The following is a 19,766-nucleotide window of genomic DNA, read 5'->3' as shown; positions in this document are numbered from 1 at the left end:
CCTAAACTGCTACATTCACACTCGCGGCTTCAGTGTAAACTCGCCTCTCTTTCGTTAGGCAGTTGGCTTGTCTGTGATTTGTTTTGTTAAACACTGATCTTTTATTAAGCCTACCAGAACTGCTATATTTACACTGTAGTCCAGTTTGCAAGGTGGCCTAAACTAATTTTAACAGGATTTTGCAGCAAAGCATGCCTGACTTGCATCACTTAAGCCTTGTGAAATAATAATTATTGGTTGTGCTGGGCTAATAATATTTTGTGTGAACGAAGTCTTATAAGTTCAATATGCCACATTGCCATATAGATTTTTTGATTTGTGGTGTTTGCTCTTAGTGTATAATAAACACAATTCAGGCAGCATATTATATAGAAATTAAATTTTAATAATTCCAGTAACAAAAAATAATAGTCTTAAGCTCTATCTCCACCATCAAACGTTATATGACAAAAAAATGTGATGTGCCCATATATTCAAATCCAAATAAACATTTATTTCTTTCATATTCATATTTGAGTAATTATAATTTCTGATATTTTATATTTTTTTTAAGAGTTATAATACAGTAAATCATAATGTATGAAAAAGGTGATTCAGTTATATAAAATTAATTATAACAAATGAAAGAGGACATGGTGACGTCATATCCCTACCATATTTGGCCACATCACACTTTTTTGTCAAACTAGTTTGATAGTGTAGACATAGCTTTTAACAACACTGTATATATAGCAAATACTTATTCTATTTAAAAATTAGAATACAGTAGTTATTGCTTCATATATTTAAAAAAATATTTACTAAATAATAGTTTCACAAAACGCCCACTTCCTGAGCCATGCTCAATCTATTGTATAACTATATTGCAAACATTAATATCCATGATTTATATTAAAACTTGTTTTTTAAACTAAAGTAACTACATTTAATATTGAACAATACTTCATACACGACAAACTGTAACATAGAAACTACAATATATTTAATATTACATAATACACACACAACTATTACAAATACTTTTGTTCTTGCCAAATATCATTACCCTGTTTTATGGTACCTAAACATTGTTCGTGTAAAGAAAGGTTCGCACTAGAATAACAACACAAGGATGTAGACGTAACACAGCGAAGTGACCAATGACAAGCAAAATAATCCATCACTTGTCTCAGTGGGAACCAAAAACCAACCAAATACAGTGGTTGAATGTGCAGCCAACCAATATTTTTCAACTCACGAAAATATATTCTCATAAACATTTTATATCATGTGCCATTCAATATTAAGGTTCCACTGCATGGTAAAAGTTCTAACTAAACAAATACAGTAGTTGAATGCACAGGCAATCTTTCAACTAAAGATATATTCTTTCTTTTATACTCATAAACATTATTATTATTATGTATTATGTTATCATGTGTATATTATAGCACACCTGAATGTGCCAATCAGTATTTAGTTCGATTTAGCTCTATTATGCAAGCGCTTTTTGTAAAACTTATTGTGAGGCTGGTGGCTCTAGTGTGTGCTGTCTATAATTGGAGCGCTAAGACACAAAACAGAGACACAATGCAAGTGAATTGACCAATGACAAGTGATTGGTCAAATTACTTGTGTTACGCTTAAATCCTTGTGTTGCGTCCCAGTGGGAACCAAGCTTTAATGTCTAGCCAATTGAATCAGCAGAATAATTGAATTGATATTTAGTTTTTGTCAAATTTGGCTCTGTTTGCCATATATGGAATCATTTCTGCAAAAACACTCTCTAATTTAACCACCATAGTACAAATTTGGTCAAGGTGTTTTAGAATTGTTTTGTTTTTAAAATCTGTTAACATTTCTGAGCATATAGGATAACTTCACATGAATCGTAACCAGTTACTGCAAAGGAGGTTCCACTTTGATTTAGAAACTTTGCACCACAAATTTGAAGATCAGTCACCGACTCTGAAAATTCATTATTAACCTGAAAACAAAGAAAATTCAAATAGATTTTATTTGATGATACAGTATATGTCATTCCGTCATTCAGTCATTTTATTATTTACCTTAGCAGGTAAGGTAATTTAAATGTAGTGTCTATCCTCTTCGTCAGCCACCACATGTCTATCTGTTTTGTCTCAAGCAACCCCAGTTTTCAGGAGGAAATCGTGGTCATTAATAATGAATCTAATATACAGGCATCTTTACTTTCTTTAACCTAATGATTCTGTCTGTCTTATTATGTATTTTTGTAAAAACTGTACCATACTAGGCCATTTTTCTCTGCTTTTTAATAATCTTAATATATTAACTAGAGGTGGCACCGTACCTTTACATTTTTACTATCTTCTTGTAAACTCCACAGACGAACGAATGAATCTTCACTGCTTGTCAGAAGCTACATATAAAATTACATAGAAATTATAATTAGTTTACATCATACATAGTATATATAGTACAACTAATTATGTTTACATCTCAGTAATTATGAGTCAAGAAAACTCACATCTTGCATACTTGTATATCTAGTTTTCTAGATCTTAGTTTTCTATATCTCAGTTTTCTAGACACTCAATTTGGTTGCGCTACATTTTTCGTTTATGACAAATCTGCTTTTTTAATGCTTTTGACAATATTCACATTAGGTTTATATTGTCTAGTTAGATGCTTACATAACTGAGAACACCTGTGAGTTATGTACTAGCTGGTCTGTGCACCTTAAATACCCACATAACTGAATTCTGTTTACGTGGGTTTTCCTAGATTTGGTAGTTTTTTTATGTTTACGGATTAGATTCCTTTGGTTTTCCACAAGCGTCGAACACTTTGGTGGATATGTGCGCTTAAAAAATCTTATTTAATCTGAATTACATGGTTTACTGTGAAATAAAAAATTTACGAATCATCAATAAAAGACACTGTTACCAAGTTACTCTCGGGTGCAATATCAATAGCGTTGATCCATTTAGTGTGTGCACATATTTCGGTTTGCATGTTCCCTGTTGTGGAGTTGAATATACGTATGTGACCTGAGCCAAAGCCACCAATAACCGAGTTGCCCGATAAGCATAGAGATGTACAGGCCATGCTACAAAATAAATATATATTGTTGTGATATAATTTATTTATTTATCTGTCACATAAGCCATCCTCTTTAATTCATTTTATTTAACTTGCCTAAAACTGTCAATAACAGTTGCCTGAAAAGCATTTACAGTATATCATAAAGCTCTGTCTACACTATCAAACTACCATATTTGATCACACATCAAACTAGTTTGATAGTGTAGACAAAGCTTAAGAGGGAGTGTTTGTTATTGCCATTTTGCACGCATCCATACACAACGGTACCAAATGACTTTTTCCTAAAAAATGTTTAAAATCTATGTTTTAATAATCAACAAGTCAACATTATATTTGCTGTCATATGTTTTTATGCCAAAATTGCCTCAAAAGTATGATTTTATTGATGAAAATGGAATTAACACTATTTTGTGTAATTTAAACTTTGGTTATAATTGATTAGTGCTTGGTGTTTAGGAGGACCGGCCTGAGATGGATATCTTTCTTATTACTGTACAGAAGTGTATGCAATGAATATAACATTAAGTTTATTTTAATATTCATTAATGCCATCTCAAATAGCCCATGTTTTTTTTCTTATAACCCAGGGCTATAAACGAGTTCCTATTCTCATTCAATAAAACTTTAAACAAAGAAAAACATTACCCAGAACCATTGATGCGTAGCGTTGTTTTAAACCTCTGTCCCGACTGCCATAATATGATGGTGCCGGAATCGTCACAGCTTGCTAGTGTACTGCCCTCACTGGCCAAATCCAATACCATGCAGTTGTGGCCAGTAGGCATCTCTTGTAAAGCGACGTTGGTTCCTCGTGATGGAATGGAGAATATTAGAATTATACCGGATGATGCACCTAAATGTAATAAATATTCATCAGCTCTGAATAGTGCTATATTTAAGGGTGTCAGAATGGGTGACAACACAAACTTTTGCTCTTTTGTTGAACCTCCCTGCATTGAAAAATGTTCATTCTTCCTATCTAATCAGTGCATTTGGTATGTCCTGTAAGCCGACACTTTTTGGGGGGCAAAATGCAGAGATTTTGCAGTCTTTTGTGTTACCACCAAGCATAGTTTATGCAAACCAAACATTTTATATCTTATTTATAGCATATAATTTTAGTAATGCGTTTCATATTATTCATATTCATTTATATACATTCATATATTTAACACAGGATGCTAAATCATTGTCTTACCAACAGCAATGTAATGTTCATGTATAGCAGCTATTCCCCTTGTGAATATTATTCCTGCAAAAGTAAAAAATAATTGTTAATTTTAACAACTATTGTAAAGTCCTGACTAGGGCATTAGGCGCAGGAGCCCCGGATAGCGTTACGTTTGAAAACCCCAAAAAGTGAGGTTTTCAACCATTAGCGGCATGACTGATGTGAGTGATTAATGTGTTTTACGGATGGTTTCAAGGACTATCCTACCAGTGGGCTGTTCACTGGTCAAATGATTGACACTTTGTATCACCGTTTGTAACTGGAGCTGTGACGACCTTTGTAACTGGAGCTGTGACGACCTTGCAAGAATACTAGGCCAGAATTTTTAATTGAAAATTGCCTTGGTATTAACATGGAGATAGAAACAAATTTTTCTATCTTTCTTTCTAAAATAAATGGTCACTACAATTTCAAACTAGGCTTAGTCCACCACCGTAATAATTACGAATCGAAACCTAAATTAAAATTGTTGGTATTCTTTGGCCGTTGTTTGATTAATTACATCTTCATGCCATGTTTTTTTTTTTTAATGATTTGGCGATACGCTCCTATATTAGCGGAGGGTTCGATGAGTTTTGAAAAGTTATGGAAATGTGGTCTAACATATAGCAATTCAGTTTTTTAAGGCCTTTCTTCCATGTCCAAGCCTTTGGAAATATTAAAAAGTTATATTAATATAATATATTCTGTGTTTTCATGTTTTAAGAAATTGTATATCATTTCAGATTTTTCGCGATGCGTTTTTATTTGTTTCGCGCTTCGTCTTGTTGGCAAAAGTAACCCTCGACTTCCGCTCGAGCTTTCTCCGTACATACCGATAATTCATTTCATTTTTTGTACATTATTAAAAAATTGAAATTCAGAACCCCATACGGAACATACCCTGCTCTGAGAAAACACTTGTGGGTGATTCCCCGAATACGGCATGCTTTGGAGACTTTGGAGTAAATCGAAACGTCAAGCAACTCAACAGTTCTTTTCAGAACTAATATACGTGGTGTACCGCAAACTTATATCAACAAATATGTAACTTGTTTATCACGTTTAAAATGGATAGCAAAACATATTCAAAATAAAAAACCTGAATTATTTCAAACAGACAGCACTTTAGTTCAAACGGATAGCACAATAGATAGCACAATCAAATGGATATAACTGTACTGTACATTCTATACGGATTATCGGGTAGCACATTCTTTCAAATGGATAGCACATTCTTTCAAATGGATAGCACATTCTTTCAAATGGATAGCACATTGGGTAGCACAATCAAATGGATATAGTATTGTACATTATTCTATAAGGATTATCGGGTAGCACATTCTTTCAAATGGATAGCACATTATTTCAAATGGATAGCACATTGGGTAGCACAATCAAATGGATATAGTACTGTACATTATTCTATAAGGATTATCGAGTAGCACATTATTTCAAATGGATAGCACATTATCAAATGGATAGTCACATTATTTCAAATGGATAGCACATTAGGTAGCACAATCAAATGGATATAATTGTACTGTACATTATTCTATACGGATTATCGGGTAGTAATCAAATTGAGCACATTGGGTAACAATTGCATTGTACAGTTATTCTATTCTATTATCGGGTGTAGCACATTAAAATTGAGAGGACATAAGATGGACACCATCATTTATTAATAAGGGGCGAAACAGCCAATCCTTACTGAGGGGACACTCCTATAAAGGGGACATTAAGGGGACGGGGAACATTTAAGCTCAGTGCCAATGTTCACTCAATATTTTTTCCATCACAAAATAACAAAAAAGACGAAATAATTATAGCCATTTATCGGAATTAAATAAAAATGGATATCATAATAATTATAATACTTTGTCTGTCTTCAAAGTTTTCATTGGTGAAACGTTGCCTACATTTTAAATTTCCGAGTCCAGATCAGTATTGGTATTGGTTTTTTTCTATGAAGAGGACAAGTTTTTTTAGGAAGTGTTCCAGGGGCAGTAGAACACCTATTAAGGGGACACTTTCAGAAAAAAGGTTCTACAGGGCTGTAGCCAGGATCTATCAAGGGGGGGGGGGGGGGGTTCGGGGTTCGGACACTATGTATTTGCGTCACCCCCCCCCCCCCCCCCCCTGGGGTGGGGCCTGAGGCGAATTTTGTTAAATGACACTCTTAGATGGCCGGAAAAGACACTCTCATGCAGCATGCTACCAATGAGCAAAACGATCGTACTTGGACTCGTGGACTATTTAAAGATGTATTGTCCCTTGAAACACAAAAAAATGAAGGTCAAAATATTCTAAATTTAAATTGGCCATATCAAAGTAATATTAAAGTTATTCACTTTAAGTCGAAAATTCGAGCCAAAAGCAACAAGTTTACGTAATTAACAGGTAAATTAGTTTGATTACATTTCGTTTGGAAAATCGTCGCGAGCGAAAGTAAACAAAGATTTCAAACCACGAGTATGCATTATGCATATGCTAATTAGGATTGTTTACAACTCGTCACGGTTGAGAAGGTATTTTCACACAGATCGTGAGGAAGTTTTATGATTATGCATACAGAGTAGCCAAACAAGCGCGTTGCATTATGGGGTATGTTTTGATCGAAAACTTTGACTGGAAGTCAGAGTTTTTTTTTTAACAAAAAAACATCTGTATTTCAGTTAAATGATTTTTTTTTCGACAAATTTTTGGTGATAGTTAATAACTATTATGATACTTCAAAATGACCCACCTTTTTTCGAAATCTGTTATTTTTTATTTTTTTGGAATTAGTCAAAGGGACAATACATCTTTAAAGGACGATAACAACGTATGTTAGTGCGCGTGCTCTGTGCGCAAACGGCCGATTGTTTGATCATTTACTCTGTATTTTGTTTTGCGTTCAAGTTCAATGCGAACGTACGTCTAGGAGAAAAAAGCACACTGGGTGAAGGCAAATGCAATTCTTATTATAGCTCTATCTATAATATTTATTTACAGCAATTTGTTGAGGAAATTAAATATGCCAATTATGTAAATAGGTGATATTGATACGTATCGGCTGGTGGTCTAGAAAAAATAATCGGATGCCATAATGTGAACTACAGTACATGATACCATAGATATTATAGTGTAAAATATTAATATTCACTATAATCCTTCATAGCCACACATAAATACTGATGTATGTCGGAAGGCTATATACTTTATGCATGCTGCCTGACTGCCAGTGATCTAAACAATTGGTACGCGCGGTGTCCTTTGTACGAATCGTTCGTGCCCCAGCTCGCTGTGAGACGCGTCAAAATCATGTTACATGCAGGGACCAAACATTTATTTTTCAGGTTAAAATCGGCAATTCATTTGCAACTCTTAGAAATTTACAGACACGTATCGCTCGAAGTACTCTCATACAGGGAAGAAGGTACTGTATGAGTTATTCCGAACGAGTTTACGAATTTTTCAATTTACGAACAACTTTTTGTACTGTTGGGCACGTATTTGGAAGATTTTCGAAGATGAGGGTGAGGTGTTAGGCATGTTGGAGATGGGGGTTCGCAGTCGGTTAAGGGGGGTTCGCTGTAAAGGGGGGGGGGGGGAGGGGGTTCGCCCGAACCATAAAAACCCCCCTGGCTACGGGCCTGTTCTACTGTATTTTTAACGGAGGATATCACAAATCAAGTACGTGTTTCCAAGTACAGTACAGTGTTTAAAAAGAATTATTTCATTTCAATCAGAAATAGGTCTGTTTTGAATGGTTTTTGTTCTTTATTTGTTCTTTTCTCGTGTGTTACTTGGCAATACAGAGATATAATTATTAGAAGGACAATTTTGGCGGGATGTTTGCATTGTCACCCCTGAAACTTGTGACCTGAACTGAAGAATACGGTATGTTGTTAGTGCTGAATTCTGTAAATTTTGTGTCATATCAACTGAGAATTTGTATCATTTCTGTAGGCCCAACAGTAAACATCATCGTTTAAGGTCGCCAATATAATTGGCTATTTTTTCAATCACATTGTCAGAAAATGAAATTCTTAATGAAATATTACGTGTAAAACCAAATATAAATATATGTGATGTGAATATAACAATGGAGAAACTTTCATGGAGAAATAACTTATTATTTATAACAAACTTATTTTTCCGTGATATAACTAATGAAACAATGTTTAGAAAATGATATATCTGATAGATATCATCTAAGTGATGTTTTACATATAACGTTTAACTTTTTTTTTTCATTCTCCATACATTCAATTCCTTTAATATAGTTCTTGTATAACGCCATATCAAGTAGTAGTAGAAATTATTGTAGGGTTTTCTTAATATTCAGTCAATTCAGTGTTTCTATACAGAAAAGAGTAGTCAGTGGCCTTAACATCAATTAATTGTATAATTTGCACCCAAGGTCGAATAGCAAGAAACTCAGGTCCAGTTACATTGGTGTTCATTGGTCAATAGGAAATGAACAGCACACTTATGGGTGGTGACAAAGTTTAGTTATTGATAAATTTTCCTTGGGAAAAACACATTAGTTGGGCTGACCATGGGCTGACAGAGTTAACGACTTCGTAACGCTATCCGGGGCTCCTGCGCCTAATGGTCACAGTGCATATGAGCCTCCGTTCATTTCGACTGCCATTCTTTTATATTTATGAATTGAGGAGTTGATTAACAAGACCAAAATGATCACACTAGCGCCCCTTCTCTTTGAACATTGTAAAGTTTTGGTGGGTTATTGTTCTACTTACTATTAATATTAATAATCAATTATGAATGTCGTTTCTTTATTTCCATTCATCATACACATTCATAAGCCTACATAAATAAGCATAGTAGTAATAGTACAAAGACAAAAAAAAGATTGGAAGAGGGAAATTTCGGAAGCATAACTTATACAAGTAGAAACCCCCTGTTACAAAATATATATATACAGTATATATAAATGGAAATTAAATGAATAAATAAAATGTACAATGAAAAAGCTACCATTTTTACTATCACTACCAGCTAGTGAATGCCAAAACACCATTGCTGAGCCATCTGGTTCAAACATCTGAAATTATTCAAATAAATTTAAATTCTAATGTATATGGTGGGAATTGACACAACATGAGTGACACACTTTTTCTTTATATATATATATATAAACTTAATATTCAAAAACTGAAAAATTAATCTCAATTTCTGGTAAGTCTAAATGTATTTATCTATTTAGTAAACCAACAAACAATACAAACTAAAAAATAAATTAACATAAGAATATTTCACATCTAAATTGTTGACATTGTTCTTCAATGGATAAAATAGTATCTGGTTATTAAATGATATAATAACAATTTACTTTGAAAAAAAAAGTTTTTGAAATTGATCTGTGATCCTCTTACCTGTAAACCTTTCTGTGAACATATTACAAGAAGTGTTCTGGATGGCAATTCACAAAATTTAGCCTAAAATATTTAAGAAAATAAAAAGAAATAACAATTTAAGGCTACATATATGTACACATTAACTTGAAATGAAAAGAGAATCATTTTTAATTTTATAAATGTTTAAAATGTAAATTTAACTTCTGTAGTTAATACAGTAATCACATTACCACTAGAAACTCTTGATACAATATGCATGGAGTTAAACTCAATGCATTATGTAATGTTATAGATTGACCCATTATAATATACAAAACATTATGCCTCAATCCATTTACATTGTTACCATGGAAATTGTACACATTATCATAAACTTAATTAGATTCGTGTGAATACAATTTATAGAAACATTGATTTTAACAAATAAGCCTATTGCCTATCAACATGATACAGCAAACAATTACAAATAAAGTTTCATCATAATGGCATCTATGGACACACTCAAACGAAAACTTACTTGCAAAATGAGAGAATTCGATGAATTTGAGGCTTCTTTACAGTGAACTTCCCGATGGTGAATGTTTGCTGTATCGCTTGACGAAGTCGCAATGTTTACAGCCGATTTGTGAACAACAGCATAGCTTACTATGTTCTTTTGAGGAACTGAGTAGATGCTTAAATTATTATAAAGCAAAGACGCACTTGTTTTTAGCTGAATAGATTTCTCGCGTTTATACATTTTTACACAATTTTGATAAGCATAAATTTTTCTTAAAACAACAGTTGTTATTGCAAAAAATTGTGAGTACGCCCTCTATTATTGTAAATGTAAACATGAAAATATTGATGGAACAAAACGATCATATCGTGAGTGTTCCCATAACAAATACATTTTACAATCGACATTATTTCTTAAAAACACGTTTCACGTTTTTTATCGTTTCTATTTAATTTTCATTTGCTAAAAATGGCAACTCAGAGAAGAAAACCAGAATCAAAAAGTAGTAAAACCGAACCAGAACTGCCATCAGTACCATCTGTATGGAAAAGGGCATTCACAAGTGGGTCAGAATGGCCAGATAAGGTATTTTTACACTTGTTTTTCTATTTTCTAAGCAGGCCAGGCCTACACCCGCCTAGCTAGCCGCACCGCCGCATGCCGCACGGGGGTCCTCCTAAATACCAAGACCTACCAAGACCTACCAAGAACTACCAAGACCTACCAAGACCTGTCAATTTAAAGTGTTAATTTAACGAAATATGATATATATAGACTTCTAATAGCATTTCCAACAATAAAACCTCAATTTTAGCGCTATATAGATGTTATGCGCGATTTGAACGATTTGCGCAATTTGAAATTGCGCAAAAAAAACCTTGCGCAATTTGAAATTGCGCAAAGAATTCTTGCGCAATTTGAAATTGCGCAAGGATTTTCTTGCGCAATATTAAATTGCGCAATCAACTTGCGCAATTTTAAATTGCGCAAGAAAATCCTTGCGCAATTTCAAATTGCGCTGCACAATTTGTAAAATTGTTAAATTGCGCAACAGAATTCTACCAGAATGCATGCTAACGTCGACGATTGGTTAACAATAATAATTAATTTGGAAACTAATAACTCAAAATGAAACATAATAAATGCGAAGATAACATGTGTATAATACACAACATAAATGGCATTCACAATTAAATAATATTATCACTCATTGTAACTTGAAATAAATCAAAATGAATGTAAAAATAACAAAAATTAAGGCAGTAATACACAACATAGTCTACCGCCACCACCATTTGGACTTGCTATCAAAACATAGCCAGTAGTAGGCTAGAGTAGTATAGCCGCCCGCCGGGGAACACCACCGCTTCGTTTTCCTTTGTCGGGTCTTCGTTGGTATATGCTTTACAATAACAACATTTTCACTATTAAAATAAGGAAATGCGATATTATCTTTAATTTTTAATCATTCTTAGAAATTACTATAAAAATATGGGTGTGCATGATTTCACAAACTGTCGAAAAACCTTGCGCAATTTGCAGATTACTTGCGCAATTTAATACGTTGCTTGCGCAATTTGAAACAGATGTTTTAATTCAAATTGCGCAAGGAATTCTTTGCGCAATTTTAAATTGCGCAAATCGTTCAAATCGCGCATAACATAGACACCAAAAATGTTAAATAATCGACAAGCTTCGCGTTCGCGAAACGAACTGAGTTGATGCATACATTGCGTCACAAATGTCCGTATTGCGTCAACTAATATGACCTACCAAGAACTACCAAGACCTGTCAATTTAAAGTGTTATTTTAACGAAATATAATATATATAGACTTCTAATAGCTTTTCAAACAATAAAACCTCAATTGTATGTAGCGCGATATAGACACCAAAAATGTTAAATGTAGGCCTACGACCCAGTAGGCCTATGACAGGAGAACTGCGTCGAGTGTCAGTGAGCCATACTAGTTGACGCAATACGGACATTTGTGACGCAATGTATGCATCAACAACTCAGTTCATTTCACGAAGCTTGACGATTATTTAACATTTTCGTAACATTTTTGGTGTCTATATCGCGCTGAAATTGAGGTTTAATTGTTGGAAATGCTATTAGAAGTCTATATATATCATATTTCGTTAAAATAACACTTCAAATTGACAGGTCTTGGTAGTTCTTGGTAGGTCATACTAGTTGACGCAATACGGACATTTGTGACGCAATGTAGGCATCAACTCAGTTCGTTTCGCGAACGCGAAGCTTGTCGATTATTTAACATTTTTGGTGTCTATATCGCGCTAAAATTAAGGTTTTATTGTTGGAAATGCTATTAGAAGTCTATATATATCATATTTCGTTAAATTAACACTTTAAATTGACAGGTCTTGGTAGTTCTTGGTAGGTCTTGGCAGTTCTTGGTAGGTCTTGGTAGGTCTTGGTATTTAGGAGGACCCTGCCGCACGGTGCTTGCTGTGAAACGCCCAATTTCACCATGTCGACTTACATAGTGTAGGCCTAGCCACAACTTACCAGCAAATGTTTTAATTTGTTATATATTTCACGGGTTACTGATTAATTATTAGCATAGGTAGTTTTGATTGAGTTAAAAACTTCAAATCGTGCCATGATGTGTATTAAGCATACACAAACTGGTACATACATACAGCACCTAGGCCTACTGTCGTGTTATGTGCATAAGCACTCACACACTAATCCCTTTCAGTTCAGTTTGCTTGAAAAGTCGACAACTAGTTCCAACCTTTAGTTCCAGGTCTACCTACATACATTCTATCTTCAAACATTTTATTTTGTACCCTACAGAGTTCATTAATAACATAACCTTTTTTTTGCAGGACGAGTTACTGGATGTAATTTATTGGGGACGGCAAATTGTAGGAATCATATTTGGTTTAATATGGGGTGCAGTACAAATGAAAGGAATAGTTGGTCTAGCATTGTAAGTTTTTAAATACCGTAATAATTTTGACTTTTTCTTAAATTATGGGCAATACAGATTATCAATGTAATAAAAACAACTACTATTCTAACGGCTATGTAGCACAATACACTGTTTAAAAAAAACCTAGACATCTAGTCTGAATTGTTGATTTACAATTTGCTTGTTGTAACATCAATGACATTATCATTGTGAAATAATAAACTAATTATGAATGTTCTGTATAAAAATGATTATCTTCAATCAACATTCCTGTATAAATGCCCATGGCTAACAAAAAAATGCCAATGAAAAAGGGCAATTTAGAATTATTTTATGTGTAAACAGAATACGGTTTGGAAAAAAATAAAATATAATCAATAAATACAAATAGTACTTGCTATGTTTTACAGGTTTTGTGCAATAAATGCTGGAATTTTATACGTTTACTTCATGGGATTTCAAAAGATTGATGATGAAGAATTTGGAGGGGTATGGGAACTTACTAAAGAAGGATTTATGACGTCATTTGCATTATTTTTAGTAAGTATTTTGCTACATAATTCCAGTGTACTGTATGTGGACAATTATCACCCAATACAACTAATACCCCTTTGATAAATACCTCATATGACTTGGGGTTAGAGTTAGGTTTATGTTGAAGCTAAAAGTACAATCTAATTGTACTATTATTTTATCGCGTCTTTGACAGATCAACATTTTTTTTTAAATTAACGAACTAAGGAGTTTAAACTCCCTAGGCTAAGTGAATAATTTGTTAATACAATATTTTTCCTTGGTTTACAGATTGTATGGATTATAGTGTACTCTGCTATTTATTTTGAATAACACCACATAGTTGAATCAGGAATGGAATCAAACCAAAATGTTGTACAAAACTGTAAAACTACTAAAACAAACAATAACCAGTTTTCGTACCAAAAATACTATGTTTAGAAAAGAGTGGGACAGAATAAACTATTGAAAGAACTTACTGTCTCCATTAAACAGTATGTTGAAGTGTAAAATATTTTAAAATTATAACAGTACTGTATGTTATCTGGTATGCTATTCAATTGTGATTCACACTAGATATGTTTTTCATGTAATTAAGTTAATGTCTAGAGTTTCTCAAGAGTAAAAAAAAAATGGATGTATGTTGCATCACAGGTTCCAGGAACAGTGAAGCGCTAACATAGCATTAATCTGTAAAAAATAGGTATCAAAAAGTGGTTTCGCACTCCCCAAGCGCTACCCTCTGAAAAATGTGGTCACATGTATGGTGGTAACTCATTTGTAAAAGAAGTAAATCCAGGACCAAAATAAGGAATTTGGTCTGCAAGTAGTAAGTAAACTTCAAATAAGACATTTACATACCTGAGGTAATTTTTGTAAATGTTTTATAAATGTGTATGGGTGACACAAGTCAATTCTGTAAATAAAATGTAACAAACACATTCAGTCTCCTAATTAAATCATTGTCTTGTCAATTTGATTTTAGCATTTATAATATTTATGTAGTTGTACTGAGAAAAGTACACTTGAAACTCCCATAAGCGGCCACCCTCAGGGCCGGGAAAAGTGGCTGCTTACGCGAGGTTCTGCCGATAGAGGCCAAAATCATGCATTATGGCTATGAACGATATTTTTCAGCGTTCTTAACTTAAATTTTAAAAGCTTTCATCATATGAAAATGGTCGGTCAAAATCGGTGTAGTTTTCTCATCTCATCTAAAAAGCACATGAATGTTCTTCACAGAATTGTTTTTAAAACCGCTTCGAATAAGGCTAATATATAAAGCACAATAAGTATCAAAATTGCATTTTTTTTTTTTAAGTTAATACAAATTTTTCGGGTGGTCGCTTTACAGGAGGTAATTTATCATACAAAAAATCTAGTTTTTAGTAAAAAAAAGTGGCTGCGGCCATTTACGGGAGGTGGCCGCTTACGGGAGGTACCAAATGCACTAATATAACGCTTATAAAATGAATCACCAATAAGATTATATTCATGAAATTATATATTTATACAAAATTCACATATTAAATACATAGTTCTATTAAAACTAATTATATTAAAAATTATTTAGGGTTTGTTATTCATAAGTCATAATGAATTTAACAATTTAGTTGGCACATGCTTTAGTTTGTGCGTTATATAAAAGGGAATGTTGCCCGAAAGCTCTGCTAATTTTTCTGGCCATGATTTTTTATGATTAAGTTGCATACAGATTTTTATATTTAAGCTTGTAAATTTGAATGTTATTTTTTAAACTTGCTTATTGGACATTGTGCACCATATAATGGACCTCTTCAGTTCCGGACAGTCATATGCCAGCTATCCTCCACATATAATTTTAAAAATTGCACAAGTTAAAAGCCAGAATTATTTTCTATCTTTAAAATTCATTTATGTTTTAATCTGGTATTTCTCTGCATATATCTTGCACAATTTTGTTAAAACTTTCTGGTTTGTCTGCATAAACATGGTGACCTGCTCCTTGTACAATCTGTAAGAAAAATGTGTATATCTTAAGTGAGTTTTTTACAGTAAGTTGTACAAGATTCAGATATGTGCACTGGCCCTTCAGCTTATCTTAGAAGACTTGTTTTACCACGAATACTATGGTCGAGAGAGCCCTGAACCTGTGCCGATTCTATGACTACAGCACAATGTATGCTTCCTTAACCGCTGTACCACTCGCCTCAACATTCAAAAGACTACCAAGACCCTTTTTTACATATAAGAAATCATTCTACACTACCTCTACTGTAACTTTTGATTCTTTACGGAGGTACTTAATGGAATGACCAATCTTCGTGTCCATCCACGATTTTGAGCCATACAGCACAGTTAGTGGAATCGTTTCATCGAGTTGCATAATACGATTGATCATTGGATTCACTGCCCATGCCAGGCCATCTTGCAGAGACTTAAAAGCCACCTCACCACTGCAAACAAAATTAAAGTAATTTCATAATAATGTAGATATAAAAATAATAAAATAATGATTACACATGACTTAGAATGTTGTAAGGGCGTGTGGTGCAGTGTGTTAGACGCTGGATTACCGGTCGTGATTCGAATCCAACTCTTGCCGCATTGCTTGTATCCTTAGGCCAGGCACTTTACTTACATTTGCTTCTCTCCACCCAGGTGTATTAAATGAATACCCAGTTAGATCAAGGCACAGCTTTACGCTGATTACTAGCTGCATTATGGGAGTATGTTTCCATACGTGTTTGATCCAAAAAATGACCGGGGTAATAATTCTTGTAAAGCGCCTTTGAGCATGATTACTCTTCTAACTACATTCTAGTTTGTTTTTTTAAACCCTTAAAATACTGACCTTGGGTCCTGTACATTGCAGTGATAAATGTATTTGCTGATCATATTCTCATTGTCAACAGATGCAAATTTTCTACCAATGTCAGGTCTAAGACGGTGTATGAGGTACTGCCCTGAAAATGAGATACAGTGTAAGGTTCAGTGGCATGTGAACAGCTCAATATTCTAAGATGATCTATATTTGAGCAGTCCATGTTTTTTCAGTAGGTTAAAAAAAAAAAATAAAAAAGATATTTTATCATATACTCATATATCCTAACCAGCCTAAACAAATCAAGTAATGGAGCTTGGGTAGTGGAGCTGTTAGCTTGGGTAGTATAACGCCTGTATTCTTAAACCAGACCTTAGAAAATGGAAAGTGATATCAATGCGCAAAATTTCATCTGCTCCTCAAATAATCTCTTTTCATTGGCCAATGTATAGCCTTTGTTACCCAGACGTGTGCAACTCGACTAAAAGCTCGACTTCATTAAGTCGAACTGCAAACTTCGACTACTTCGTTTATGAATCGAATTTGAAGTAATAGCTCAAACTACGACTTTTTCAAGTCAAACTTCGAACTACGACTAAGGTTCGGTTTAAGAATACGGGCAGAACTGTAGCTTTGGTACAGAAGTGGAGCTGTAGCTTGGTGATTAACATGCCTTCCTTCCAATTCCAGGGTTTAATCCTGCCCTAACTCACAACTCTTTCAACTCCACTTCCTAAGCCTCAAATGAGAATGCATTTATAAGCATGATAAATTATAAAAAATAGTTTATCCATCCTGTAATTGCTGATTTACTCGCTGTTGGATGCATATGAAATAAAAATCTTTCTTACCAAATGGACCAGCTGCTCGTAAACCAGAAAGAGGGTTAAATGTTATCATTATCTGTCGCACAACTTTTAACCACAATGGAAAATCATGCTTCTCGTAAAAGTCTACGTCCCGCTCGGGGAATCCCCATGGATCAACGAGAACTAAATGCTTGACACGTTCTGGGTAATGTATACTGTATGAATACGACAGAAATCCCCCTAGGCTGTGACCAACCAGTATCATTTTATCAACCCCGACTTCCTCCCGCCATTCCTCGATTGAATTCACAAATTCCTTTTCCGAATCATCCGCATTGGATGGAAATTTCCTACGTGTACTACGACCAAAACCGATCAAATCAAATGCATATAGAGGGCGCACATTTGAAAGAGCATCTAGATTCTGCACCCATAATCCAATTCCACCGGCCATGCCATGAACAAGAACAATAGGTGTTTTGTCGTCTGATTCTGAGTTGTTCATGAAGATGGTCCGGATTCTGTCACCACTTTTTGTTGTAACAAACCAACTTCTGTATGTATTTCTTACATCTGTAATAAGAAATAAATATTTTAACACTATATTTGTATCAAAAAAAGAAGAGAATTATCCCTCTAGCCAAAAACAAATTGATTTACTATAATTCCAACTAACAACTAACAAATCCCAACCAGGAAATTTTACATCTCCCTAACATCAGGACGTCAGCACAATGAAAGTAATATAATTATTAAAAAAAACGAGAACTGTCGATTGTCATTGGTCAACTCACTTTATGTCCTTGTGTTGCATCTTAGTATTGGCATTATACTTACTTTCCCATGTGATTCTAAAAACAGTTTTTTTTTTTTATTTTTATATCTTGTTTGCAACAACTGCGCACCAATACCCAATCCCATTGTCTTTCCCCCTTTCCTGATTTATATTATAGCAATTGGGTTTTTTCGTTAGCATACTTACATCCTAATATCTTTTCTTCAGCAGCACGCAACATTTCGTTTGATGTTGGTACCCATCGTAACCATCCACCAAACCAAGAACTTTTATGTAAAAAAATACAATAACAAAATGTATGATCATTCACTTACATTTTGAAAATACAATTTAAAATTTAACTATTTTATTTCTTCTGGTAAGAAGTGTGCTATTATTTATAATACAAAACAGGTCTAACTCTCCGAAAATGACATGCTAGGTAAAGCCCCTAATGGTTTAACACTGCAGTCAGGGGTGTATCCTACCTGGCTTGAAGTTCACTGATCATATGATCATGACTCCAGGCCAGGGCAGGCCCAAAACTCTGAGACTCTAGCTAGTTAGACTAGGCCTTAGCTCATTTCTCTATTCCAGCTGCCAGAAACTGAAACAAAATGATACATCTTGAACGTCACCATTTATTTGAAATTATAGATCATAAATAGTTTATTTATTAGTACATACTTATCCCTTGAATCCAGCTGCAATTCATTGTTTTCTGTACATGATTGTGCTGCTACCGCCGATGCCATGTTGATTTAAGTTTTGACACTACTGGAATGTTCCATTTTTTAGTAGGTGACTCAGCAATTTCCGATTCTGTATGATAGTCGTACGGTGGCCTATAAGTGTCACGGCAACTTTCAAAAAATATCACGGCAACTTTCAAAAAAAGCCACGGCAATTTGAAAAAAGCCACGGCAATTTGAAAAAAGCCACGGCAAATTAAAAATAAAACATCACGTCAAATTAAAAATAAAACATCACGGCAAATTAAAAATAAAACATCGCGGCAATTTAACAAAAATACCACGGCAACTTAAAAATAAAACACCACGGCAAATTAGTATTGAAACACCACGGCAAATTAGTAATGAAACACCACGGCAAATTACAGAATGCCACGGCGGAAGTGAGTTACCACGGCGGAAGTGAAACCTTTGGAATCTTCGATTTTTTCTGAGGTAAGTAATTATTTGTGCATTGAAGTAAATATTATTATATTAATTTATTTAACTGCAGCATTTACGTGTTTATTGCACTAGGCCTAGCTATGCCCACTACTAGCCTAAGGCCTAAGCCTTAGGCCTACAGTAGTAGCTAGGTCTACTGTAAAAAAAACTTGTTATATAAAAAACAGATTACTGTAAATATATTAAAACATTGTAGAATGTTATAGGGCCTAGGCCTACCTTGTAATAAGGCCTATGGTCTAGCCCGCTAGAAAGTTCAAGAAGAGTGCAATAAACACGTAAACTGCTGCAGTTAAATAAATAAATATAATATTTACATCAATGCACAAATAATTACTTACCTCAGAAAAAATCGAAGATTCCAAAGGTTTCACTTCCGCCGTGGTAACTCACTTCCGCCGTGGCATTCTGTAATTTGCCGTGGTGTTCCATTATTAATTTGCCGTGGTGTTTCAATACTAATTTGCCGTGGTGTTTCATTTTTAAGTTGCCGTGGTATTTTTGTTAAATTGCCGCGATGTTTTATTTTTAATTTGCCGTGATGTTTTATTTTTAATTTGCCGTGGCTTTTTTCAAATTGCCGTG

At 34.1% G+C, this 19,766-nt stretch overlaps 3 protein-coding genes across 3 annotated transcripts; 1 reads left to right on the top strand and 2 right to left on the bottom strand.

The window, feature by feature from the left end:
• Positions 1-362: 362 nt before the first annotated feature.
• On the bottom strand, positions 363-10,425 carry LOC144849612 (WD repeat-containing protein 54-like). The gene is made up of 8 exons (XM_078706579.1): positions 10,163-10,425; positions 9,664-9,726; positions 9,266-9,332; positions 4,265-4,318; positions 3,712-3,919; positions 2,908-3,070; positions 2,312-2,380; positions 363-1,966 (listed from the first exon to the last, which is right to left on the bottom strand). Exons 1-8 carry the CDS (start codon positions 10,382-10,384, stop codon positions 1,832-1,834), a joined length of 981 nt encoding a protein of 326 aa, XP_078562705.1. The 5' UTR covers positions 10,385-10,425; the 3' UTR covers positions 363-1,831.
• Positions 10,426-10,504: 79 nt separating this feature from the next.
• LOC144849613 (GEL complex subunit OPTI-like) lies at positions 10,505-14,572 on the top strand. Its single transcript, XM_078706580.1, has 4 exons — positions 10,505-10,729; positions 13,000-13,103; positions 13,496-13,625; positions 13,890-14,572. The coding sequence occupies exons 1-4, from the start codon at positions 10,613-10,615 to the stop codon at positions 13,929-13,931; spliced, it is 393 nt and encodes a 130-aa protein (XP_078562706.1). The 5' UTR covers positions 10,505-10,612; the 3' UTR covers positions 13,932-14,572.
• Positions 14,573-15,074: 502 nt separating this feature from the next.
• LOC144849936 ((Lyso)-N-acylphosphatidylethanolamine lipase-like) lies at positions 15,075-18,767 on the bottom strand. Its single transcript, XM_078707068.1, has 6 exons — positions 18,673-18,767; positions 18,193-18,272; positions 17,253-17,783; positions 16,432-16,543; positions 15,847-16,033; positions 15,075-15,591 (listed from the first exon to the last, which is right to left on the bottom strand). The coding sequence occupies exons 1-6, from the start codon at positions 18,738-18,740 to the stop codon at positions 15,499-15,501; spliced, it is 1,071 nt and encodes a 356-aa protein (XP_078563194.1). The 5' UTR covers positions 18,741-18,767; the 3' UTR covers positions 15,075-15,498.
• Between the last annotated feature and the right edge of the window lie 999 nt (positions 18,768-19,766).

Source organism: Antedon bifida, chromosome 8 (assembly GCF_963402885.1).
Source record: "Antedon bifida chromosome 8, ecAntBifi1.1, whole genome shotgun sequence".
Lineage (NCBI taxonomy): Eukaryota > Metazoa > Echinodermata > Crinoidea > Comatulida > Antedonidae > Antedon > Antedon bifida.
Note: the sequence above shows the minus strand (reverse complement) of the source record. Positions and strands in the feature narration are given on the sequence as shown.